The sequence below is a fragment of the Ictalurus punctatus genome, chromosome 19, assembly GCF_001660625.3.
Source record: "Ictalurus punctatus breed USDA103 chromosome 19, Coco_2.0, whole genome shotgun sequence".
Classification (NCBI taxonomy): Eukaryota; Metazoa; Chordata; class Actinopteri; order Siluriformes; family Ictaluridae; genus Ictalurus; species Ictalurus punctatus.
In genome coordinates, this window is record NC_030434.2 from 22,925,926 (window position 1) to 22,953,701 (window position 27,776).

Here is a 27,776-nt window from a genome sequence, read left to right on the forward strand (position 1 = left end):
AACTCCAACTCTTTGCGAGTTGAATCAAGTGCAAAACAGTACTGATTTAAAATCAGAAGCGCGTGGTGTGTAAGTCCAGCTCGTGTCTCTGCCTCTCACTCCCGACACACTTACACTAAACCCTCCTGTGATCCCACAACAACTCTCTCTCTCTCTCTCTCTCTCTCACTCCGCGTCTCTGTCGCTCCCTCCCTCCTGCCCTCTCCATCCTCTCTTAGGGCTCTACAGCAGGCAGAGGGAGGGACTGAGGGGTAAGAGAGGATTCAGCGGACCCGATAGAGACACGAGGACACCACGAGAGGGCAGCAGATAAAGCAGGGTGGGATTCAGGGTGTTGTAATTTTTAATGTACTAAAATTGGCGCATTGTTGCCAGATCCGCAGTTTACCCACCGAACTGGGCTTTCACTAACTGCTGCTGTGGGTTATCTATCTATCTATCTGTTTCTGACTATCTATCTATCTATCTATCTATCTAACAATCTATCTGTTTCTGACTATCTATCTAACAATCTATCTGTTTCTGACTATCTATCTATCTATCTATGCAGCTGTGGCTCAGGTGGTAGAGCGGGTTGTCCACTAATCGTAGGGTTGACGGTTCGATTCCCGGCCCAAGTGACTCCACATACCGAAGTGTCCTTGGGAAAGACACTGAACCCCAAGTTGCTCCCAATGGCAAGCCTTGCATGGAGCCTCTGCTACCATTGGGGGGGAATGAGAAAACAGTGTAAAGCTCTTTGGAACTGCTAAGGTTAAAAAAAGTGCTATATAAATGCAGACTAGACCATATCTATCTATGTTCCTGTCTGTCTGTCTATCTATTTATCTAAATACAACCATGTTCCCTACATGTGAAAAAGGAACACGTTAAAATAAATGTATCATCATGTGAGAGAATCGCATGTGAAATATAAAACCGCATGCACTACGTGTGATAAGGTCACTTGAGTTCACAAATGTGCAAAACATAACATGTGAAGTGGCTAAAAACCAAACGTGTCAAATTTACATGTGGAATTTGTGTGTACCCAAATCCAAACTGACACCAGAATCAGAGAAACCCCCACCTAATACCCAACACTCCCCGAACTTCAATATACTTCTCTACTCTTTTATATACCTATTAGTGATGGCAATGAGTGTACTCATATGATATATTAATATTTAAGCCCTTGGTGAAAGAATTATTTAGAAACCATGGCTTTAATTCCATAAACTCCTGGGACACTCGCTCTCATAACTTTCACTGTATTCATTATAGACTAGCAGTGGGGAAAATGCCTTAAGATGAATTACTAAACAATTACACAGATGTTTTAAGGGCTAATCAGATTCTCATAAACAATCGTTCTTGCTTGTCGCTGGGTGTTATCCTTAAAGATTAGTGTGGGTTTTTTTTAGACAATACAAACACCTTACTAGGTAAAAGATACTAAAGGTGCTCGCTAGTGTTAAAAGAAAGATACAGGCTAGGACCCTTTTCTCTGAGAGTGTAGTGGACTTTAAAAGTCGTGTTTGGGGTTTTGAGTATTATATTTTGGGGTTCGTTTTGCGTTAGTTGGCGCAGATCTGGCAACTCTGGATTACAGCATTGATGAGAATTTAAAAAGAAAAAAAAAAGAGCCTAAAGTTTTAAAAAAAAGAAAAAAGATTTCATGGTGTTAACACTGATACATTTGTGTGAGTCTCCACATTGGAATGCTAATTTCTCATTTTCCGTGGATTCTCTCAAAACAAAAAAGTCACAAGGCCTTGACCGAATGAGAGAGAGAGAGAGAGAGAGAGAGAGAGAGAGAGAGAGAGAGAGAGAGAGAGAGAGAGAGTATGTATAAAGGAGTTAACGGCTTGGAAAAAAGTAATTTCCATCCAAGTTCACATGCGTAAAATCCCCTTTTCAGCCTGCTCTACTTTATCGCAATAAAGACGAACAAGGAGAGAAAAAAAATCCAAGAATCCCAATTTAAAATAAAGGCATAAAGGCGTGCATACATTTCATCTTTGTCAGTTTCACCCCTGCTGCCTTTATAAATCTCTCAACACAAAGGGGACACCATCACGCCTCCTGAGACTTTATTGAAAAACCTCTGGGTGAAAATTTCCTTCCTGGGCACCTTTACGCATAATACGCACAAGGCCCCTAATTCTAGGCCCCTATATATATATATATATATATATATATATATATATATATATATATATATATATATATATAAACAAACTAGTATGAGAGGTTATGGACTGCATCACATGACTCCAGTGAGCAGTATTACTGAAGCTCAGCCTTAACACCAGAACACCACACCGTATCGCGAGAGGTGTGATGAATACGAGTCCAGTACGGTTTTATAGCGTCAATCAGCGCCAGCCCGAAGAGGGGTTTATCTCAGGAACGTCTTCCCCTCCTCCAGAAACAAACTCATTTAAGTGCACTACTATAGACTCGGTCGGAATTGGTGTGTGTGAGAGAGACGCCACCCGATTTCCGAGCGGTCTGTGCATGATAAAGCGGCCTCTCTGAAGCCTTTCATGTGTCCTCGCGCGCGCGCGCGCGCGCGCGCACACACACACACACACACACACACACACACACACACACACACAGACCCCAGCCATCACCTTCACACACCCGGCCCACCCATCCATTCCCAACTCCTCCCTTTTTACCAACCGTACAATGATGGGCATATGATCCGATTCATTGTACCGATTCGATTCTTTTGATTCATTTGATTCAACTACTCAGAGCTGCGTATATGCAACTTGTCCATATTATTTGACTATTTTATCATACAAAGTAACATGCATTTTATCATACTTAGTAACAAGTGGGGGATCTGTAAAAAAAAATAAAAAATAATTCAAAGTAGATGGTTGTGTTTAAAAAAAACAACAACACCACCCTAACAACTTATGAATCAATGAGTCAGTTACCTACCTATAGTCCACATGTTGGCCAAGGCAACCGGGTCTGTAAATTTCAAATATGCATTCATTCATTCATTCATTCTTCAGTAAGCACTTTATCCTGGTAAGGCCATGGAGGATCCGGAGCCTATGCTAATACCATCACAGGACATCCATGCACACACACATTCACATGTGGCATGTTTTTGAACCTGTGAAACTCCACAAAGAGAGTAACCCACACTCAGGATTGAACCAGAGATCCTGGAGCTGTAAGGCAGCAACGCTATCCACTACACCACCATGCCAACCTCAAATATGCATGGAATTAAAACATCAACAATCATTTTAAGCCTGTACCATTAATCCAAATGTGATGGAGGAGATGGTTTCCCCTTTGCATCGCTCTTCAAATTCATGCTAGAACAACTGAATCAGGTACAGGAGGTTTTTTTTAAAAACACATCTGCGTCCAGTAAATCCAACACCAGTAAAGTAATACAGTCTTTAAATCCCCCTTCACGATTGCTGCTACTGATACATACGTAGCAGGACCACACACACAACCATGTCTAGTTACTAGTTAGGTGGCCCTGTGATGGTGGTGGTAGTCCTTTCCCATTAATTGAAGCACCTATATGGCAGATTAACCCTGCAATTTATGTAGAAACTAGAGTATGTAGGTTGAATTTATAGTTATAGTTAGGACGCCCTCTTGTGGCCGTAAGCAGTTTTGTTGGTCTATTATGTAACTGTAACTTACTGACTACACATTCGATTCAACTTCACGTCAGTGTTTCTTTGAGTGACCACAAGGGGGCTGACTTCAGCCAAAAATGCAAAGTCCATCCAACATAGTCTCCTGGGGTTTATGCAATAGCAACGCAACCAGAGGCAACGTCTCAGGAACACACAAGAGGGAACACTATATGTTGAAGGATATTCGAGACGAAAATTAAAACAAGCTATTTAACAAGCGTAGCTTTAAAGCCTGGAACACACGCAGACACTGAATTCATTTATGCATCAGCCTTTGTTAAGTGGACTTCAGTAACGTAAGGGTTGGCACCTGATTGCAGATTTTACTGTAAAATGCAGAGCTTGCACAAACCTGGCCTGGTCCTCTGAGGTTTCCTGTTTCGAGTAGTGGTACTGTGTGACATGGTGACCTGGCAAATTCTTTCGAGCGGCAGATCACCACAATTTATGCACAGGCACTGAAACACACTCACATTTTCCAGTCACCTACTTCATCTGTCTGTGTCTGTGTGTGTGTGTGTGTGTGTGTGTGTGTTCGTTTTCTAATATGCGTTCTTAAGATTTCTCGGTATTACACAAGTGTTTGTTTCAGTGTGACCTTATGCTGGTTTACATCACACACAATTTGAAAGTCTGTTTTGTTTTAATGCCCAATGATGCTGGTACTATTTGACGTATTCAGTTCGTGCGCATATTTAGCATGTTATGTTTTTCTTATAATAGACCTACAGTGTTTTATCTCTGGTGTTACATTGTGTGTACTTGTATTTTGGTTTTAAAAAAGCAAGACATTTTGTCTCGTATTATAAAACTGGAAAATAGATTCTGCTTTAAGACTTCATTTTAAAGGTGCACTCTGGATTGTTAGGACTCCTCCGTCAGGAGGAAACCTATTGTTATTGTTAGTATTCTTCTTCCTCTTATGATTATTATTCTCCTTATCTCCATAAAGTGCCCAATAACTCAAGAGCTGAATGGTAAAAAGTTTTGAAATTTGGCACATTGATACTACAGGCCACGAGTAACTCGTACACCACGAACGGCCCGCATGATCCCACAGCTGGCGCTACAGGCCACGCCTAAAATCTACGTGATGAGTCCAAAATGTCTGAAAATTGGTATACATGCCTTATTTCTCATAGGGAACAAAAAAAAACAAAACAAAACACAGAGACCCATAAAGTCCGCCATGTTAGATTTCCCAGTACATTGAAAATTTGTCAAAAACTAAAAAAATCTTCTCCTCATGAACCATAGGTCTTGAACGATTGACTTGAACTGTGGTACATATGTGAAGGATACATGTCTTTCTATAGCGGCATAAGCACTAAGGAATCTAATAACAACTGGCTGAATTATTTCCATACTGGTGAATTGACAGCTGATAAATCAATGGGACATTAAACTATGGACTTGATCTGTGTGACACACAAAGAGGACACTACAGCATGTTACCATGTGTGATGACAACCTCATATCTCCAAAAACAATGACATTAGAAGGAATTATAATACATGTTATAAAATGTTTAACAATATCTTTATCGTCCGCTAGGTGGTGCTGTTTGTCTTGGCTCAAGCCAAAGAACACTTCACTGCATATAGCTTAAAAGATTGCATTGTAAACTGAATTCAATTTATTCACTGACTAATGTATGTTCAATAAGTATTGTTTTTGTATTTCATTTCAGTTACACAAGAAACGCAAGAGAAAACTGTCAAGAGAAATTACTTGATCGCACTTACGGAACAAAGTAAAAAGCATCAACTTTACTTTTTTTTGCCTGAGTGGTCATTCAAGCCTCTTGACAAGCTGAAATGTGTACATGTTCACTCAGAAACAGGTGAGAAGAGGACAGAAAACTACAGAATGAACGTAAAATCTGCCATTGACCCAATGGCGTTGAATTGTTGTATCTGTGGGATACGTCTCTCTACCATGTAAATTTTGAAATGGTCCGCCATCTTGAGGAGGAATCCGCCATTGCAGCTTGCAGCTATATTTTACAAGTGCTTCTAGACCCATAATAACCACCATTTTTCAACATACCATACTATTTCTTTATATTAAAACAAAAAAATCTGGTCCAGAAATTAGTTCTACCCTCCAAGCTGGATCAGGACGACTCAGTCCTGGTGGTTTCTTTTAAAAGTTAAGCCACAAAGCATACGTAGTTCAAATACAGGAAGTGGTCTGGTTCAGAGGAAGAGGAAGTGTTGTCAGGGGTTTTGTCGTAATTCCAATTCACCTCACAGCCGCCTCAAAAAGGTCAAACTGCTCCTTTAAGAGGACACTATTTACTTCGTTGATTCAGTGGCCTGCAACAGTACGAGCTGATACGCTGGTTAAAAAAAATTTAAATAAGTTGCAGACGCAGAAATCTTCTGTTCACTGAACTTCTTTTTAAATCACTGATCCAGAACCTTTTGAGGAACCATCCTGAATAAGTTCCTGGTGTGTGTGTTCCCACCTCACTGCTAGTACACTTTTCCAAAAAAGTTCTTCAAGCATTCTTTAAGGGTTCACTGGGATATTCAAGGGTTAGGGAAACACTCTGTTGTAGGGTTGTACAGAACCTTTAATGTGTCCTACAGCGACAACCAAAGAATACTCAAGGATCCTAGTTTTCAAAGAGTGCTGGCATGTCAATAGAAGCATGTATATTCACTCCCATAACCGATTCTGACTCACCAATTGTGAGGCAAAATAGATGTGCAAATATTCCGCTTTACAAAGCAAGCCACGCAGCTCAAGACATAAAACAAGCTTGAGTCATCGCTCAAATGTTGATTAAGAAGGTTGGACGTTCTTATGTTTATGTTAAATCACGTTCACCCCGACGCTCTTAACAAAAACAGAGGTTCTTAGTTCTCTAAAAGGGTTCTACATGAAAACAAGCTGTTGTACAATCATTAAGAGCATGGCAGCAGTTCCTGGTCTGCAATAAAGTACCTACACTGAATTAGGTGTGAAATAGGTTCCTGAAGTTCCTCTTGTAGAACCAAGCCTGAAGTTCTTGAGTTCCTAAAACAGGTCTTGTTGTGGAAACATTTCTAATGTGGCTCCTGATAGATGGAACTAGATGGAGTCATCCTTGGATTGAGGTTTCATTCCCTTTTCCATAATACAAACCATTGGTTCCCAACCCTGGTCCTGGAGAACCTCCTGTCTGGCACATGTGAGTGTTTTTCCTGCTCTGACACACCTAAACAGTGACTTAACCGCCCTTCCTGAGTTGAAGAGGGTGTTTTAGAGTTTGGACAGCACTAAAATCGATAGGACTGTGGGTTCTCCAGGACCAGGGTCGAGAACCTGTGGGATAATGGGTTACGTTTGTTTGTAGGATTTAGATTTTCTATACTGCACATCACGGAAAGTAATCCTGAGGTTATGTGTGAGCCTCTGAGCTTCTGGCTCTGTGTGAGTGTGTGTTTGGAGGCTTCAGACTGAGGAATAGAGCATCTCTCTCTCACACACACATACACATACACACACACTCTAGAAGGCCAGGCAGTGATAGGAGACTCTGTGCAGGAGAGAAGTGCTCAAAGCAAAGAAGACTTTCCCTGAAGCAGAAGTCTCGACGTGCATCAAACATCTGTTTGACTGATTTAATGAAGACAATCTGCCTCGCTCATCCACAGCGCCGGTATAAAAATGCAAAGCGCTCTGTCAAGCGGCAAATATGCGGAGCGCGTTTCAGAACACATGTTTGTGAGGCGTTGCAGGGGAAAGTCGGGAAAGTCGTACCGTCCGTGTCCCAGGGTGTACCTGAGAGGCCAGAAACCGAGAGGAGGTTGCGGAGGTGGATCCGGGGTGGTAACCGATCCAGCTGTGTGTCCCAGCATGCTTTGCGGCGGGTGCTGGGAGATCAATGGTGAGGCAGCTCTGACAGATCCGTGTGCTGAGGTGTCAGAGCAAGCAGCCTGCTGTATATCATTACCACGGCGTCTCGGCTGCCTGCTGCCTGTGACTAAACCAGATAGAAGGCAGCCTGGTAAATCAAAGACATGTGGGCTGCACATACACACACACACACACACACACACACACGGCTCACTGTCGCTCTCTCTCGTCGTCGTCATGTCCAGAACTTGCTTCCCAATGTTGCTTTCTTCCACTGACACATCCATCCTGCTCAAAATGCCATCATTCTCTCCATCTACCCTGTGACCTCTTCACATCCTGTTTCACTTCCTCTGTTGCCTTTTACCTCTCTCTCTCTCTCTCTCTCTCTCACTCTCTCTTTCTCAAACTGGCAGTGGATGACTCATTTGAGAGAAGTATTGAGCTTGTGGCGTCTCTTTCTTTCTTTTTCTCTCGCTCTTTTCCTCTCTTTCCCGCCATCCCAGCCCATATGGCTTTCAGCACCGACTGCTCAGGAAACCAGACGTAGGCCAAACTGGCCGCACATCACTCACTCTCTCCATTTGCCGACGCACCCAGGACGCTCTTTCTCCCTCCCTCCCTCCCTCCCTCTGTCGCACTCTCTCACCCTCCTTCCTTCCCCCACTCTCTCAATTTGTTCTCAGTAAGAAGTCTGATAGGGCACATTGTAGTGCCGAGAAGCAGCGGGGGAGGCCACTGTAAAAGCGTCGCGGCTGCTTAGAGCTACTTTATTCTCTAATAAATACATTCATCGTCATCGGTGTGGAGGGGAGCGGAGCGACGGAGAGACTGCGTACAGTGTTACACTGGCCTGCGTTGTTGAGCTCACTCGATCTGGCACACAGTGTGATGGTAGTGGGTTGCCTGAGTAGTAGGCACATGTTAGTGATTTGTAAGACCCTCTGAATGACAGCAGGGCATGGAGATGCGCTGCTGGAGTTGGTGTTATAATCCCAGGCATGGCTGTATACGATATACAATCCGACCACTAACCTTCTCCATCTCTGAATACATTACAAGTTAGAGCGGCCGAAATCCTCCAGGCAGTAAAAAAAACAAAGCCAAAGAGTGGGCGAACATGTTATTACACAATATTCATACCAGAGCACAATTCTCATTTCTGATTGGTCAGAAGGTGCTGATTCATTTTCTAAATCTGGCAGACATTCAACTCAGAGGATTATCATTAATGCTCCAAATAATAATAATAATAATAATAATAATAATAATAATTAAAAAAACATTTTTTAACAACGATATCACTGATATAGTGAAGTTTTCTGGATGGAGATGTTTATTTAACATTTACAGAAGGAGTCTCCAGATTCAGTACGTTTGTTTGTTTGTTTGTTTTTTTATGAAGAGTTTACGCTTTGCGATGTCTCTAACATGACAAGCTGCATTTTCTGTCTCATAAACTGGTGTTTATATCTACTATAACTTATATATAAGCGATAACACGAGTTTTGAGGACGTTCCACGACATCAAATGTAACTATAAATGGATAAAAAAAATTTAAAAATACATGACGTACCTTTCACTAAAAATAGGTCAATAATAAACTGTGTCAGGTCTCATCACACTCTCCCAGCATTATTTTCCTATCATAGCATGCCCCATCATGTTTTATTCCTTATTTATGTCGCATTGTTGTTGTCCCCCCCCCCCCCACCTGTTAATAGTATGTGGACACTGTTGGTGTTCCTGAGCCCTTCTCACACATGTAATTAAACTGTAATTAATCAAGAAGTATGTATTTGTGAACGCAAGCCAGAATCGAAATCCCAGGAAGACTGACGTGGTCATGTGCTGAGAGAAGACCTAACACAATTCCCAGGAATGTCTCAGGAAGACTGGTGTGAACAGACGATGCTGCTGCTGCTGTTGTTGTTGTTGTTGTTGTTGTTGTTGTTGTTGTTGTTGTTTATTTCCAGAACAAGCTCGAACGACTTTTGTGCTGATATGAAAAAAAAAACTACCCCAAAGTTGTGCACACTGTAACCATGACAACGCTCTTACCCATTCTAACTAGTATCAGCTAACCTACTAGCATAGCTTAGTCTCTAGATTAGATTTATTAGCATCGGAAATGCAGATGAAAGAAAGAAAGGCGGTGATGAGAAGGTTGCTTGCTTTCGCTGTAGCTTTAGAGACAGAAAATCAGTGGAATGACGTTTTTATTTTTAGTTATATAAAATATTAAATGTTGGAATATCGCCAGTGAAATGTTTTTGTGGTAATTTTCCTTATATTAGCTGACTGGCATTTCGTCTGCCATGTTTGGTTTTCTTGCTTGTGCCATAACTTGCAACCCGATTGGTCAAAAACGAACGAACAAACAAACAAACAAACAAAACGCCACTTGTTTTTTTTAAAAACACTTTTGGAATGAACTTTTGAAGAAAAAAAAAAAAAATTCAGGCAGCAGTGCTGTTTAAAAGCCCCATTTTCTGTAAAGTTGAAAGTGTGAAAGCACCCTTACATGTCACATCCCTGTATAAGTGGATTCCTGAACCCCTGATAAATACTGTTTGACACAAATCCCGAGCATTACCGGTTAAGGTATGCCAGTTATGTCCCGGATTTTGAGTGTGAAACATTATTAGCACTCTCTAATCCCTTAACTTTCCCGCTGGCACACTAACAGCATGTTACAGCCCGATGCGGCAAGAAACAAAAACATCAGCGCGTGGTAAATTTGCTACTTATTTAGCAATTTTACAATTTCGGTAACACGACACAGGACTGCACACGCTGATGAGTTTTGCAAATCAAGCATCATGTGTAGCTAATGTGATGCTCTGAGCATGTGTGTCTCAGCTGGAGATATAGGTCAACATCATAGTGAGGCTGTTTCCTCCATCTCTCTCCCTTTCTCCCCCGCCTTTTCTCTCTCAGCTCTCAGTAGAAAGCAGGAGGAGGGGGCATGCTCTCTCTCCCTCTCTCTCTCTCTCTCTCTCTCTCTCTCTCTCGCCGTGCAGCCCACAGAGGAGCCCATCAGACTGGGCTCGGTGCCCACTCCTGTCCTGGCAATGCCGACAGGCCGCTGGACGCCCATCAGTCTTACTGCACAGCCCTGGAGCCATCATCCAGCTCCTCTCGACTCGTCTCATCTCCTCTGCCCTCTATTCTCATCTAGCCCTCGCTTCGGTCCAGTGTTCATTTTGTTTGAAAGGCGAGGAGAACACCAAGCCTAAAAATTCTCCCTTGTTTTTGAAATCTACAGTGAAATATAATGATTTATAATATAAATTGTCCCTCATCTCCATGCATTCAGTCTCGAAAGAAATTTAGGTCATTAAATAAAGGGAACAAACATTTGGCTTGCATCACGTCAGCGGATAAAAAGTTTAAAGCTGTAACTACTGGAGCATGGATTAGGTAGACGATTGACGCCAAACCGAATCAGCTTCCTGGAATGTAAGCGAGAAGGGAGGCTCGCTTTTTTCTCTTTATGTAGACCATCTGAGCCCGAGTCCAATTCATTCCGAATCGAAATTTCACCAAAATCTGCCATTTCCTTGTATTAGCATTCTTTCTAACCCGGTGACTGCTAACATCCATCCATATTCTGTACTGCTCATCCTACACAGGGCCGCGGGGGAGCCTGGAGCCTATCGCAGGGAACTCGGGGCACAAGGTGGGGAACATCCTAGATGGGGTGCTAATCAGTCGCAGGGCACAATCACAAACACACTCACACATTACGGACTTATTTTTTTTTTGAGATGCCAATCAGACCACAACGCATGTCTTTGTAGGCTGGGGGAGGAAACCGGAGCGCTGAGAATATGCAAGCTCCGCCCACACTCAGGGCGGTGACGGGAATCGAATTCTTTCTAACCCAGCGACTCCTAAAATCCATCCACATTCTGTACCGCTTAACCTACACAGGGTCGCGTAGAAGCCTGGAGCCGATCCCACGGTGCCAACCCATCTCAGGGCACAATCACACACACATTCACACACTACGGACAATTTGGAAATGTCAATCAGCCTCCAACGCATGTCTTTGGACTGAGGGAGGAAACCGGAGTACCTGGTACTTTTCGTCCCGTAGATAACGACAGCCGTGCCCATTCGAATACATTACTGCTACTACAGTATAGTAACAGCTCATTCACAGACGCTCGTATGACGGGTGCGCCACATAATCCAAGACTAAATAATTGTATATTTAATTATAATAATAATTTGTCATTTTGGAAGGAGTCTCCAGTGTCAGCACAGCAAAAGTAAAGCTGTAACTTTACGTTTTTCCCAACACTGGAAAGTCTTCGGCACTAAAACGGACGAGTTTTACTCTTTGCGATTTTTTAATGAATAAACTTTCCGAGAAAGAAAAGGAGAGGCTAGTTTGAGAGTACGACGTGTCATTCTCTAACGAATAAAAATAGCCAATGTTGGCAAACCGACGTGCTAGAAGACGAACGAATGAATCAGCACATACCTAAGACGTATCGAAGAAGAAAGAGAGTTTGGAAAGATAACGACGCGAATGTGCACTTGCACAGAGAAAGCGCGACCTTAACGCGTTTGCTCTTTGAAAAACTAGACTAATATTTAGCATTCTAAACCTCGCTCAAGCGAACAGTGACTAAAACACGACTCATGCTCGTATGTACTTTTGACGAAAGATTAAACCAAATTTCAAATCAGCTTCACAATTTACACTGCTCTCATCGTATCCCATTTTCTTGCTCTCTCCTCCTCTTCTATCCTATCCTATCCTATCCTCTCTCTCTTTTTCTTTATCCAGAGACCGCAGACTGAATGTCACCCTCAGAAACAATGCAGAACCACGACAGCGGGGGGCTTTAACACACATCAAAGCCTACAGAGCCACAACAGAAAAGCACACAGGGGGACGCGGGCACAGGACCACGACGACTCTCAACTGAGTTCAGATACACAAATACAAACAGACATGCACACACAGGGAGAAAAAGAAAGATGCAAAAGGATCATGGAAAGGAGAGAGAGAGAGAGAGAGAGAGAGAGAGAGAGAGAGAGAGAGAGAGGGAGAAGGACAAGTACCGAGACGTGACTGTACATACAAACTTGTCGAAGCTGTATGGAGAGAGAGAGAGGGAGCGAGGGAGGACGAGTGATGAAAGGTCAGCCTGGAAGACTGATTAAAACCCGCTGCATTGCCTCACTGTCCCTCCAGATTGATTATTCTGGATCCTAACACATCAGCTTCTTAAGCATCTTTCTCTTTCTCTCTCACACACACACACACACACATGACGTGGGCAATGAGAGTATTTTCTAAAACTTTTGAACTATGAACAAAAATATTGATTTGTTTTTAACTATTCAAATATTAGGCATGTAAAGACATGTAAATACCTTACGTAGCTTATGAAGGGCAGTACTAAATGAAAAAAAGAGATGATCTTTAAACAAAAGAACAATTACAGCGATCATACAGCTGTCTATTCATGAACTTTCCACTGACAGAAGTCCAATTTGACATGATTTACAGACAAAGGTGCTCAAATGATGATTTCCACCACTTTTAACAAAATGAAATGATCACAGACCCCAAGGCTACTCATCAGCGGACGGTTTTAATGACAAAAACGAGTCAGTGAAAGTAACGAAATGCAGACATGTGATAGCGTTACTGATATGGTGTTGTAACCGGTAGAAATGTGCTCAGACAGACAGAAAGGAGCAGATGGGACGAAAATGAGAGAGTGGTAAATAGAAACCGATGAAGCTTGAGGGACAGTGACCTACAGTATCTACAAGATTACCTAAACATATAACCTCTCTCTACCTCTACCCCTCCCCCGTCTCTCTCTTTCCCACACACATTATTTCATTTAGTGAAAGTTGCGCAGCTTTTCCTCTCCCAGATCTCCGAGCGTCTGCCTGTAATGTTTAATTCAAATGCAAACAATGCATTTCTGCAAGAATGTATCAATTATTCAGCTTTTCATTATTGTTCTGATGAGGACTGCACAGCTGCGGCGTGCTCGAACCGTAGCAGCCTGTCTCGCAGGCACAGCACGGCGGACCGACCGTGAGGCTTTTCTTCTCCACAATCAGCACACTCTAAAGGAGATGTTCTCTGACAGCTACGCAGGAACCAAAAATAAAACTGCCGCTCACTAACGCACACTCACATACAGGCACAGTCACACTTTTTTTTCTTCTCCTTCTTCTTCTTCTTCTTCCACAACTCACTTTTTAGTTTCTTTGAGCAAGTTGCTTAGCGCAAGATCAAAAAGATTTTTTTATTTTTTTTTCTCCCTCCAGGCTTTATGGCACTAGAAATATGGTTCTGTGGAATTTGCAGGCTTCGGTAATTCCAGTCATTCACACTGAACCGTGTTTGTGGTTACAAAGAACATATCTCACGTGATGAATGAAACCGTCAACCGAGTCACTTTAAATAACGTGAGCAAAAGCAATAACAGAGCTTTAAAGTAAGACACTGTGTACATATGATATGAGCAGAGCTCGATTTAAACGGGGGCGGGGTTGCCAAGAGATACCATACCATCACTTCAGAGATACTTCAGAAATGACCAGCTCTGTTGATTGGCCTTCAAAAACTAAACAACAGAGTCTAGGGACTCTAAGCTACAGAGTCTGGATCTTTTCATCACTCAACATTACCAAAGACCCAGCTGCTTTCACACAAAGAGGAAGAAGTTTAACTGACATTGCAACTGGCTATGTTTAATCACCACCAGTTTAAAAAAGTCACTCTATCAACTTTAAATTGATGATATGAGGTAAACCACTCTCTCTCTCTCTCTCTCTCTCTCTCTCTCTCTCTCTCTCTCTCTCTCTCTATATATATATATATATATATATATATATATATATATATATATATATATATATATATATATATATATATATATGCAGTTACTCAATAATACACTTTAGTATAAGCAGAGCCTTGGGGTTGATTATGCTACATTACAATGGTTAGACTAATACTTTAGTAGACTGACAAGCTAGACAAGCTAGATCCAGATGCCCTACCTCTGGATGGAGCTCTCATCAACTGGAGCCTACAGCCTGTAGAGTGCTGAGGATGGTACCGCTTGAAGTACCATGAAATAGTTTTGGACCTCAATTCCACACAGACATTCTCGCTGTGGTTGCTGGGACTACGGTTGCTGCGATGGCCTTGGGACTGCAATTACCACATGCAGTTTTACACTCGGGTCTCCTTTAGTGAACAGTGGACTAGTTCAACAAACAGACTTCATATAAACACCATAATGAACTTTCTTTTACGGGTTCCCTTCTGAGTCCGGTTCCTCTCAAGGTTTCTTCCTCATATCATCTTAGAGGAGTTTTTCCTCACCACCGTCACCACCGGCTCGCTCAATAGGGATAAACTCACACACTTAAAATCTCCATCCTGTCTTTATATGTTTCTGTAAAGCCGCTTTGAGACAATCTCCGTTGTTAAACGCGCTGTACAAATAAAACTGAATTGAATTGAAGAGAACAACATGGACTTTGTGTATGTGAAATGGGTTTTAAGACGATTTCTGAGCAGGTTAGTAGTTTGGGGGACTGTATTTCTAGTTAGCTAGCTAAAGAAAAGTGGTTCATGTGGATCTGGATTTTTATATATTTGCTAGAAGTAATGTTAGCCTTTTCTCTTCCCATCAACAAATGGGTTTTAGGGCAATTCCTGAAAAAAGGGTGTGTTGCCACTGCTGGATAAAACTGTCTTGAATATTTAGCTAGCTAAGTTAACTAGCCAAGTTAGGTAGCTAAGCAAGTGGTTCATCTGCATTAGTATTCTTCTTCTGCTACTGAACTGAAAACAATTTGAGCTTTTTCTCGTTGTGAGGTTGGTTTTCGGACAATTACCGAGCAGCTCAGTAACTTTTCAGAAAACACAGCTAGCTAAAACTGTCTTAAGTATAGCTAGCTAACAAAGTGGTTCAAGTCCATTTGGAATTAGTGGAAGTAATTCGCCTTTTCTCTTTGTCAAATTGGATTGAGGGAAATTCCTGAGGAATTTAGCATTGTTCCGGAAAACACTGCTAGTTAACACTGTCTTAGGCATTTAACTAACTACGTTAATGAAACTGGTTCATGTCTATTCGCATTTCTTTTATATACATGACAGAATTTAAAGCAATTTGCTAGCTAATCTGTTGTTCCTGTGTTGAAGTGTTAAAATTTAACTGCACTCTCAAACTGCTCTGTGATGACCTGTTATTTATTTATTTATTTATTTATTTATTTATTTATTTATTTATTTAACAAACTGGACCAACTGGTTTTTCTGTCATTCATTCATTTTCAGTAACCACTTTATCCTGGCCAGTGGATACAGAGTCCAGGGTACCATGCACACACACACACACACACGCACACGCACGCACACGCGCACACAAATACACACGCACACACACACACACACACACACACACACACATTCACACCTAAGGGCAATTTAGTGTTGCCAATCCACCTACATATTCTTGGGAGGTTTGAAAAACCCAGAGGAAACCCACACAGATGCCAGAGAGCACATGAAACACCAGACAGAGAGTAACCTGAGCCCAGGATCGAACCGAGGATCCTGAAGCTGTGAGGCAGCAATGATAATTTTTCAAAGATCATAATTGGAATATATTCAGAGGCCATATTTCTTCTATGAGTAATGTCACCTTATAACCATCTCTCTCGTACTCGCTCTCTCTCGCTCTCTCTCTCTCTCTCTCTGGGTGTATGCGCTGTTTGCTGAGCTCTCTAGAGCTGCTCACACTCAGGGCCTCACCAGGTGGGTGGCTGATGTGTTGACTCTGCAGCCCATGTCACCTCTGGATTCATCCTCTTGTTTGTAGAACACCTGGTTCCTCCCTTTCCCCAGGCCCAGACATGCAGTAGATGATTTCAGTCATCACTCACTCTCTCTGTCTCTCTCTCTCTCTCTCTCTCTCTCTCTCTCTCTCTCTCTCTCTCTCTCTCTCTCAATCAAGGTCATGCTAACTTAACCACTGAGCACCCAAATGCCTTGTTATGTGCTGCTGCTATGTTGAAGGGTGTTGTTTTTTTTATTTTATTTTTTGTGGTGTGTTGTGAAGCGGTTCAGCCTTTCCCCCGGCCGAGGTTCTCCCTTTACAGCGCATTAGCAAGAGCTTCTGCCTGCCTGCGCTTTGATGCTGAGTGCTGCGGGGCTCTGATCACGGTTTGGGGTTGTAATTACTCTCTGGAGGGGCCTCACCTGGCTCTAGACATGCCAAGCAAAGAAAAGCTGGGGGAGAGGGAAAGGGTAGAGCAGAGATAAAAAATGTAAAAAAAAAATAAAAAAAAATGGAGAGTGCACAAAACAGCAAGGGAAAAAAAGAGGAGTAAGCTGGTGAATTAATGCAGAAGAATCCAAGAAAGTGGAGACAGCAAGATTTATTTCTGCCTATTGAGATTTATCACTTTCAGCAGCATATTGTTCTTCTAGATGAAGCATTTTTCCACTGCACATTCACAAAATCAAGGACCAAATAAAAGACGCCAATAGTACCTAGAGCTTTGGCTTATTCGGTAAAACTGACTGCATCATTATACCAACTCTTGGCTTACCATTGCTCTTTGGTTTAATGGAGCATTTGGTTTACACCTCAAAGAATGTTTGACTCACCTTCTGCATACATGGATACCCTAAAGTTTTACACTTCCCAAAAGCAGTTTAGGCCCAACTCTCACCCTTACTTCAGAGGATAATCTCACCTGGATACTGTAGACATGTACCTCATCCCGGGACACTTATTCCCAATCTGAACATCCTTTCAACACCGTTCGTCTTTCCTCTTCTAAACCTGTATACGGCGACGATTTTCTACCACAGCGCAGCTGAATGCTCGGATCTGATTGGTCAAAAGGTGTGCGTTATTTTCCTATAACGGCAGTTCCGGCTGAAACCTGAACGACATGTTAATATTAATGTACTCGAGGTAATATGTTGTCGTTTCTATAGTGACAGCTCATACGCAGGGACTTGTCCGGAGGACGGTCGGCATAATCTAAGACGAATAATAAACAGAAGATAATAACACTAATAATAAACAAAAGAGAAACCCCTTTCAACATAGTAGTTATAATCGTTGACGTGGTGAAGTTCTTTTTGTTAGGAGACGTTTATTTAACATTTATGGAAGGAGTCTCGGTTGGAAGGGCTTTGTAAAGTTTATCAGCACAGGAAAGTCTTCAGAAGAGAAGAGTTTACATTCTCTGGTTTCACTGTAAAATGACAAGCTGGGGATTTTTTTTATGAGAGAGAGAGAGAGAGAAAGAGAGAGAGAGAGAGGGAGAGAGAGAGAGAGAGAGAGATACTGGTGAAGGAATAACTGTTTATCAGGAACTAACATTTCTCTCGGATGTTCCACAACATTAAATCTAACTATAAACTGCTAAAATGCGCAGCGTTTTTGTACATTATTAAATTAATTGCGCGCTGTACCGCATCGCCGTCTCGGGCGTGCATTATTTTCGTAAAACAACCCAGTCTGTTGTGTTGTGAGTTTTTCCTGGCCACTGTTGCCTCTGGCTTGCTCATTAGGGAAATAAATCTACATTCTGTAAAGCTGCTTTATTCAAAGCTGTGTAGAAAACAATGCTATACAAAATAGTAATGATGACATTTTCAACTCACGGTTGATGAAAATATGACCAATATGGCGTGTACGCCACCAACGTGAGGCTAGTTCAACAACAACAACATAAGTAAATAAAATTAGGATACTCTTGATCGGAAGAGAAATATGATCTTCCCACTAGCATTTATTGACGATCTTCGTGACAAACTGAGTGAGAAGTGGTTGGTAAAATTTCATACAAAAGAATTTGTCATTAACGTTAACCCCGCCCCTAACCCCGCCCCTAACATGAATAACTTTTCATTTGATTAAGCAGTATACATTGTTTCAAACTTACAAGGTGCGAGTGCTAACCCAGACCTTCATCCAAACCTTTTCCTCCGAATTCACGGACGGACAACGTTGTATCAGTGACGTAAAACACCTTCGATAAGACGCACACATTTTTGTTCGTTTGTGCTGCGTTCATGCCGTAAAAGTGATTATGGTTTTTGAGCAATTCAATTTAAAAGCGTTGCTTTCAAGGGCATGAACATACTTTCTGCAAAACTTACCACAATGCCCGTCCCCCCCACCCTTTCTCTGTTTTTCTGTGTATGTAGCGTCACATACACTGTGTTACGCGGCACATGTACCCAATCAGCACTAAGCCCTGCTGCTAGCCCCGCCATTTTAGTATCATTATAGTTACCATTAAATCATATACAAGAACCAAAAACCATACAGTTGGAACTGAACTGATGCCTAATTAAGAAAGCACTGTATAGGTTTTCATGTGTCAAAGGTTAAGCTATGATGCACAGTGGATTAACAGACCAATTTACACACACACACACACACACACTCACAAAATATCCTGCACTTTATACCTGGAGTTACATAAAAGATTTTGCCAGACACACAGGCAGGAGATTATCTCTCAGTATAAAAGACAGCACATATCCATACTGACAGGCAACTATGAAATCGGAGCGGCACAATGTACCCGCCATGGAAATGCGAGGCAAATCACAAGCATTCTGGCAAAAAAAATGTTCATTCGGATGAGTTGCGATATTTGAAAGAGATTAGCGAGAGCAACTTCCTGGTTTTTCCTCCCCACAGGGTGCCCCCGTTGAGGTGCAGCACAGGCGATGCTCAGCCTGATTTGAATAGTTTATCGTCGTGAAGAGCTTAAAAAGAGACTGTTGTTTGTTTGCATGAAAACCCTATTCAGCCTCGTACAGGCTGTAAAAGATCCTGGTGGAAACTCTGTCTGAAGAACGCCGTCAGACGGAAATCCATAGTGCTGGATGAGGATGGAGTAAAGGAAAGAAAACATCTGGGTGGATAGGGTGGGTGGTGGTGGTGGTGGAGGGGCTTCATAAAGTAGCCTAAAATCTATTCATGTGGTGTCAGCTTTCAACAGCATGTTGACACATGCCTACTAACGTCTCCATGGAAACGGGCGCCCCGAGCGCAGTTATCAACGCAGTTGCGTGGCACGCAATTATCCAATTATCTCTCTACCCTGAATCAGCACATCAAATCACACGACGAGTTTTTATCGTTCTTCCTTCCTTCGCTTTTAAAAAATGTTGCTGGGGTTTTTTTAATTTTTTTTTTTTTTTATGAGGTCCTAAAACACCTCCACATTTGCATGTGGCACCTGTCTTTCCAGTTCTCACTCTGTCTCTCTTCTTCATTCGCGCTCTCCTTCACTGCTGTCATATTTGCATTTTTTTCAGTCTCAGGCCTTTCTCTCTCTCTCTCTCTCTCGCGTGCGCTCTCTCTCGAGCTCTTCGTCGGGTCTCGCTGCCATTTTGGTTTGGTTAATAGCGTGTCTGAAGAACCGGCGTCACAGTTGGTGTTTCTTATAAAAGCCTGCTGGTTTACGTCTCTGCAATTAGTTTGGGTGCTTTTTTAATAAGCCGTCTGTTTCACACACACGCGCGCGCGCACACACACACACACACGCACGGTTTTTATTTTCAGAGCAGTGTGAGGTCTGGTGGCTTGGAGGCTCTGGATAGAGGCCCTGGCAAACAAGCTAGCTGAAGGAGCCATAACGAGAGGCCTTCGTTATTCACCTTTCCACCACTGCGCTGTTGAATTCTCAATTCTGATAGGTCAGAAGGTGTTGATTAATTTTCTCACAGTAGTGCCGGTGCAAATTGAAGGTTTATATTAATGCGCTTGTTTCATTTCTATAGCGACAGCTTATTCGCAGGGATTTATATGGGACATAAACAGATTTTAAAATGTGCTCAATCGTCGATACGGTGACGTTTTCTGTGAGGAGAGGTTTGTAACAACGCTATGTAACAGTCAGAGGTAAAGCTGTGACTAAGATTCCCATCACAGGACAGACGAGGCTACACTTTCCAGTTATTCTGTAACATGACTAGCTTGTCTTATTAACTTGAAGAGAGAGAATAATAGAGATGCTGGTCGAGGGAGCGGCCGTTTATAGCTTCTGTAACGTAAGTGAGAGCAGGAACTAACTTCCATCCATCCATCCATCCATCCATCTTCTATACCGCTTATCCTGCCTTCAGGTCACGGGGAACCTGGAGCCTATCCCAGGAAGCAGGAACTAACTTCACAACATTTAATGTAACTGTAAATGGATAAAAGTGTCTTGCTTTAAGAAAAATAAAAAAAATGCCACTGGTTTGCTGTGGTATAAGAAGAATAACACCCTTCTGACTGTGCTGTTATTGGAAAAGAATCAACCTCAGGGTTCTAACAGTAACCCCGCTTCATCGCACCATCCCGTCATTGATCAGTCCCTGCAGGATTACACGATTTTTACGATCGCAGAGATTAACACAAAATCAAGCAAACTCCGGAATATTCCGAGGAGCTTGGGAGTTTTCAAAATGACCGCAGATTTTCCGCAGATCCGGGCCGAGACAGCCAAAGGCGTTTCATGTGCGTCGAACATGTCTGTTTACCGACAAACGTCACTGTGAAAGTGCACGCAAAACCATTTCGTGCGGTTGCGATTTCAAGTAGTTTTCCGCAAGAAAGCACAAAAAAATTTTGAAGGAAAGAAAAAATCCGCAGCAAAATCAAGCATTTTTGGCTGCAACGATCATGAAGCTCGACTTAGGGATTAATTATGCTACAGTATGCTAATTAGTCTAACCTTTACTCTAACATAATACACTTTAAAGGGTTAAGGACACTATATTGATGTAAATCTTACTCTATTACACGATTATAACTGCTATTGACGGAAAACAGGAAACGAAAACGGATGTAATTTTCCTACATGGTGTGCATTTTTTATTTTATTTAAATTTTTGGGGGGTGGTGGAGGGGGGTGGGGGGGTGGATCGTCGACACACAATGTCAGTGTAGAGACGCAGCGAGAAAGAGAATAGGAGGAAAATATCGGGCTGTCAGTTTTGCTGTGTTGCATTTTCTCCTGTAAACACGAAGGCGTTTGTGCTGCTCTTCTTCCTCCGTTCTTCTGCCGCTCTGACATACTCCAGTAGGTTCTGCAAACGCTTCCCTGTCATATCAGATAACAAACACGAGATAAGGAGAAGGGGGGGGGGGGGGGGGGTTGGGTGGGAGGAGTGGGTGGGTATTACAAGGGTGAGGCCAAATAGTTGGGAATGATGCAAAAGTTGAAATAAAATAGTGACTTATATATATATATATATATATATATATATATATATATATATATATATATATATATATATATATATATATAATCTTTTGGAGAGAAAAATGTAACCATGCTAACTAAGTGTTAAGCCTAGAAGAAAATCCTGTAACCCTCATGTTCCCTTTCTTTCAAGTTTGCCTCAGACCTTCCGGGGTTTGGGGTTCAGATCCCCGTGCTTCTGGGGTTTCCTCCGGGTACTCCGGTTTCCTCCCCAAGTCCAAAGACATGCTTGGCATGCCTGTGTAGGATAAGCGGTACGGAAAATGGATAGATGGATGTTAAATTTGAAATATCTGATCCACCCCCTCCTCCCTACAAAAAAAATAACTTTTTTTTTTTTTATTTCATCTTACTACTCCAGAATAACACAATATATCTTTCTAACACAAATATGACTAAAACATCACATGTTTATGTTTCATAGAGAAACCCACGTGTGAAACGAGTCAGAACATAAGAAGGGCTAAGAAAGGAATGAAGCTAATCATGTCTGCTTCTTTAAATAATAAAAGTAATGTTTATATATATATATATATATATATATATATATATATATATATATATTGTATGAATACATTTAGGATCATTGTATTCACTTTACAAGCTTTTTAAAAAAAAAATTATCTTTACTTATTAGGATGCATTATTTATTAGAATTCACACATTAAAACAACATTTGTTTGTTTGTTTTAATGTATGAGTAATAACTTGACGTACACGGATCATTATGCATTAGGATTTACATTTCAAGTTAACATAAGTATATAAAGAAATGTCCCCACAAGGATAGGACAGTGTGATCACAACAACAACAACAACAACAACAACAACAACAACAACAAACTAAAAGAGAACAATTATTTCCATTTAGTTACTGAGGCCGAGGTCTAGGTGTAAACAGAGAATTAATTAATTATTAATTAGCTGCAATTAATAATTATGTCAGTGGAAGGTCCTCACAAGGATAGTAAAACAACCCTGTGTGTGTGTGTGTGTGTGTGTGTGTGTGTGTGTGTGTGTGTGTGTGTTCGTGTGGGGGGTTGGGATGAATAGAAAACGCACAATAGCAGGACCCTTATCCTAGTTTTACAATTCATCAACTTTTTTTTTTTTGTACCAGAAGGACTTTTGTTATGTAACTGTGTGACTACGGTGCAATGATTTAACAGGGAAATGATAACCTACATTTCTATTACGTGTCCAACTAAAATAAACCGAACCAAAAAAAAAAAAAAAAAACTTTTATTTTATTATTTCGACTATTAATAATGCTTGCTAAAATACAATTCGTCTGTGAGAAAAACAAACAAACAAACAAACAAACAATAACAACAACAACAACAACAAAAAGAGACACAAAACCAACATAAATAAATGCGAGGTGATCCGGCTCGGCAGCGCAAGGGTTAAGGGTAAAGTGAACTGAATTGTAAGAAGTTGGTTTCCAGGGGAACTATTCTTACTGTTCCAGCTGAGTTGGGCGAAACCATTTCGGTCTGAGAAAGGGGGGAACCCAGACAGATCAAAAGCGCGGATTCTAGCTGGACTGTGTTAAAAACTAAACGCACAGAACTGACAATACGTAGCACGAAGAACAGGATGAAGGATTCGATTCTGCGCTTTTGTGTCCTAAATGAAACTCTGACTCGGTTTTGTGTGTGCTCCTCCCACCCCCGGAGCAGCGCGGTGCAGGCGGCCCTGCCAAGTCAGTTTGAAAAGATCAGACAAAGGCAGCAGGAAGCCCCTCGGCTTGGCAATGCGTGCGAGCGGAGCGCAAACGCGACGCGGTTTATTTTTCGGGGCTAGCGGTGTGAGCCGACGCTCTTCCAGCTCGTAATTCTTCACCCGCTTTCGGGAGGCAGTTTTGGAGATCTTTTCTTCTTCTTCTTTTTACCGGGGGAAAATGTACGACCGCCTGGATCCTCGCGAAGAGCGGAGACAGTTATCTCAACACAAAATGGGCAGCGTCGTGTGACCGAGCGCGAGCGTTTCCCCTCCGTTTTACTGTGTTGGAAAGCAGCTTCTCTCTCTCTCTCTCTCTCTCTCTCTCTCTCTCTCTCTCTCTCTCTCTCTCGCCTTTCCTCCGCGTGTCCCAGGAGTTGATCCATTTACACACTTAAATGTAAAAAAAAAAAAAAAAAGAGAGAGAAAAGAAAAGAGAAACGATTTGGAGGATCCGTTATTAATTTTTCCCCCTCCTTAAGCAAAGGGGGAAGTGAACTTGTGGGTCGCGTGCACGTTTTTTTTAAGATGGAGACGCACGTCTCGTGCCTCTTCCCAGAGATTTTAGCCATGATTTTCAGTTACTTGGACGTGAGGGACAAAGGCCGGGTGGCCCAAGTGTGCACAGCGTGGAGAGACGCGTCCTACCACAAGTCGGTGTGGAGGGGGGTGGAAGCCAAGCTGCATCTCAGGAGGGCCAACCCGTCCCTGTTCCCCAGCCTTCAGGCCAGGGGTATCCGGAGGGTGCAGATCCTCAGCCTGAGGCGCAGCCTGAGCTATGTGATCCAGGGCATGCCCAACATCGAGAGCCTGAACCTGAGTGGCTGCTACAACCTGACTGACAACGGCCTGGGGCACGCTTTCGTCCAGGAGATCTCCTCATTGCGTGTTCTCAACCTCAGCCTGTGCAAGCAGATTACAGACTCCAGCTTGGGCCGGATAGCTCAGTACCTGAAGAACTTGGAGGTGCTGGAGCTGGGCGGCTGCAGCAATATCACAAATACGGGATTGCTCCTGATCGCGTGGGGCTTACACCGGCTCAAGAGCCTCAACCTGAGAAGCTGCAGGCACGTCTCCGACGTGGGCATCGGCCACCTAGCCGGCATGACCAGAAGCGCCGCTGAGGGCTGCCTCAGCCTGGAGTACCTCACGCTTCAGGACTGCCAGAAGCTCACAGACCTGTCTCTCAAGCACATCTCCAAAGGCCTGACGAGACTCAAAGTTCTCAACCTGAGCTTCTGCGGAGGCATCTCGGACGCCGGCATGATCCACTTGTCCCACATGACCAGCCTGTGGAGTCTTAACCTGCGCTCGTGTGACAACATCAGCGACACGGGCATCATGCATCTCGCCATGGGGACGCTAAGACTTTCTGGCTTGGACGTGTCTTTCTGCGACAAGATCGGCGACCAGAGCCTGGCGTACGTAGCCCAGGGCCTGTACCAGCTCAAGTCCCTGTCGCTGTGCTCGTGCCACATAAGCGACGATGGGATCAACCGGATGGTGCGCCAGATGCACGAGTTGAGGACCCTGAACATTGGCCAGTGTGTGCGGATTACAGACAAAGGCCTGGAGCTCATAGCGGACCATCTGACCCAGCTGACCGGTATTGATTTGTATGGATGTACAAAAATTACTAAGAGGGGACTGGAAAGGATAACACAGCTCCCCTGCCTTAAAGTTTTGAACCTGGGCCTTTGGCAGATGACTGAAAGTGAAAAAGTGCGGTAAAACTTGGGTGAGATTGTGCCGGGCAGGGGGAGGGGCGTGACGTGGGCGGGGAATTTACATTATTCTAAAGGGGGGGGGGGGGGGGGGGGGGGGGGGGATCCGGGCGTGGATTAAAGCGATTCAGATTTATTCGTCTGGGAAGAAAATATGAACAGTATTTCATCTGCCGTTTTATTAACCCATTGTATCAGTCAGAGTGTGGTGTGCAACACTTTAAAAAAAAAAAAAAGTTTTAATCTCTAACCGGTTGCAATACTAGCCTAAATCGTGTCCTTCCCTACTAAATGTCGCGCCTAAAGCATTTCGGCTACCTCGTACCTGTGTTTTAACTCGTGTCCTTCAATTAAAAAGGCGGATATGGAGATAAATTGTGCCTAGGAAGCAGCCCCCCTCCCCCATCTCATTTCTCGCCTGAGAATAGCATATAAAAAAAAAAAAAAAAGGAAAAGGAAAAAAAAGCAGAATGGCTTAACTACCTTTGTTAATTTTTTGCCTGAAATGACCAACAAAAGACTGAAAAGAAGCGACGGAGAGTCGAAGAGTCAAAGCACAGATTGTTTTTAGCTCGGACTGAATTGAGTTTATGCAAAGACGGATGAATACTGGTTTGTATACAAAGAGCTTTTATATATATATATATATATATATATATATATATATATATATATATATATATATATATATATATATATATATATATATATATACCTATATATATTTTTTTCATCCTGTTTAGTTTTGGATTTAAGGCCTTGCAAAAGCCTTTTTTGATTCAAGCTTTGAATAAGAGGTCCGCTCTGCTGATGTATTCATGCTTATGTAAGCAGATATTGTTTAATTAATGAATTAACGGCTGTTGTTCAGAGCATTGTACTTCAGAGCATTGTACTTCAAATTGAAGTGAAATTATTATTTTTTTTTTTTGGAACAGAAGAAATATCCGCATCAGTAGCTAATTCTACAGTCTCATTCACCTTATTGTTGTTGTTATTATTATTATTATTATTATTATTATTATTATTATTATTTGCTTCCTCAATAGACTAGAGGGTCACACACCAAAATTCTAGCATACATTATTTTGTCCTTATTTTAAACGAGCTCATGTTTAAAATTTACCCAGGAGGACGTTATTAAACACAAATGGATTTTAAATTTTTTTTTTTTTTTTTTAATTTTATTTTTTTATTTGTCCCTATTTCGGGTAAGAAGCATCGCGTATCAGGCCTGTGTGATATGATATGATGTACTGAGTCCTGCTGAAAAGCTACTGTGTTTTAAATGTACTGTATGTCTTTGTAAAGAAAAAGAGAAAAGAAATCTCAAATGTTTTATATTCTTACAGTAAAACATTAAAGTTGATATTTATATAATTAAACCAAAAAAAAGAGGACCACTTGGGATTTGTATCTTGGCAGAATTTGATTTAGGACGGTTTACGGATTGATTGATTAATTAATTAGTAATAAATAATAGGGCAGGTTTTATTGTACATGCAGCGGCATGTGAACACAAGTTTTTAACGCCGTGCGCTCTCTCTCTCGCGCGCGCTCTCTCTCTCTCTCTCTCTCTCTATATATATATATATAAACAGATATTGAGAGCTGAGAGCAATGAGCTGATGCGTAAGTGTAGAAAGGATATATATTAATATGAATAATGGTAATAATCGTTATTGTCCGTGTGCACGTTTGTTGTGATGTTGTTTACAGAACGCACAAAATGGATGCTTCTTGTTTTGCAAGGGGGGGGGGGGGGGGCTTTAGTAATTAGTCCGAATCACAGCCCTATATTTTTAGCGGTTAAAGCAGTGAACTCTACCCGATCACAATGTCATTTCGTTCACTTTTTAAGGATGCTTTCGCTCAGAGAGAGAGAGACGGATCATGGCATAGGTTGTTGTTGTTTTTTTCGCGCTCCGGTTATTTTTCTGCACTTTTCAACTGAAATCGCAAATCCATGCTTAAAAAGTCTTAAAAAAACAAAACAAAACAAAACCAAAAACAAAAAAACGTGCCGTCTCAGTCACGCGTATCAAAGCTGTAGTTCTGTCCCTCCTTCTCGTCCTTCTTCAACCCCCCCCCCCTTCAGACAGGCAGAAAAGGAGAGAAGTACCCCCCTCCTTATCCTCTGCCCCCATCACATCACACGGACACTTTTAAAACATTCCTCACCGCCATTCAAAGCTCTTCAGCTTTTCTTCTCTTCTCCCCCCCCCCACCACAACCCCTTCCTCCATCACACAGCACACAGGCGTTGAATGGCCGGCTGGCCTCTTGACCAGTACCGGAGAGAGAATTCGCAGCCTAAAATCTCACCGAGATCTCTCTTTTAAAGCATCACGTCCGTGTCGTCTCGTCAAGTCACCGCCCCGGTGCAGATTTCACATACGTGCCCAAGTTAAACCAGCGTCAGGCGTGACGAGATTTCCACGAGATCCGAGTGAAAATGCTTTGAAGTTATTTACGTGGAAATATATTACGCTACTTTATTTATTATAATAATAAAAAAAAAAAAAAACGATC

At 42.2% G+C, this 27,776-nt stretch overlaps 2 protein-coding genes across 2 annotated transcripts in view; one reads left to right on the top strand and one right to left on the bottom strand.

Annotated features, from left to right (window-relative positions):
• wnt5b (wingless-type MMTV integration site family, member 5b) overlaps positions 1–27,776 on the bottom strand; it is a 123,271-nt gene that overhangs the window by 19,916 nt on the left and 75,579 nt on the right. The gene's annotated exons all lie outside the window — the stretch shown is intronic.
• On the top strand, positions 23,290–27,243 carry fbxl14b (F-box and leucine-rich repeat protein 14b). Its single transcript, XM_017494187.3, has one exon. It carries the CDS (start codon positions 24,049–24,051, stop codon positions 25,249–25,251), a length of 1,203 nt encoding a protein of 400 aa, XP_017349676.1. The 5' UTR covers positions 23,290–24,048; the 3' UTR covers positions 25,252–27,243.

Excerpts from the sequence above, each read along its gene's own strand:
- fbxl14b (XM_017494187.3), top strand. The coding sequence starts at position 24,049 with ATGGAGACGCACGTCTCGTGCCTCTTCCCAGAGATTTTAGCCATGATT.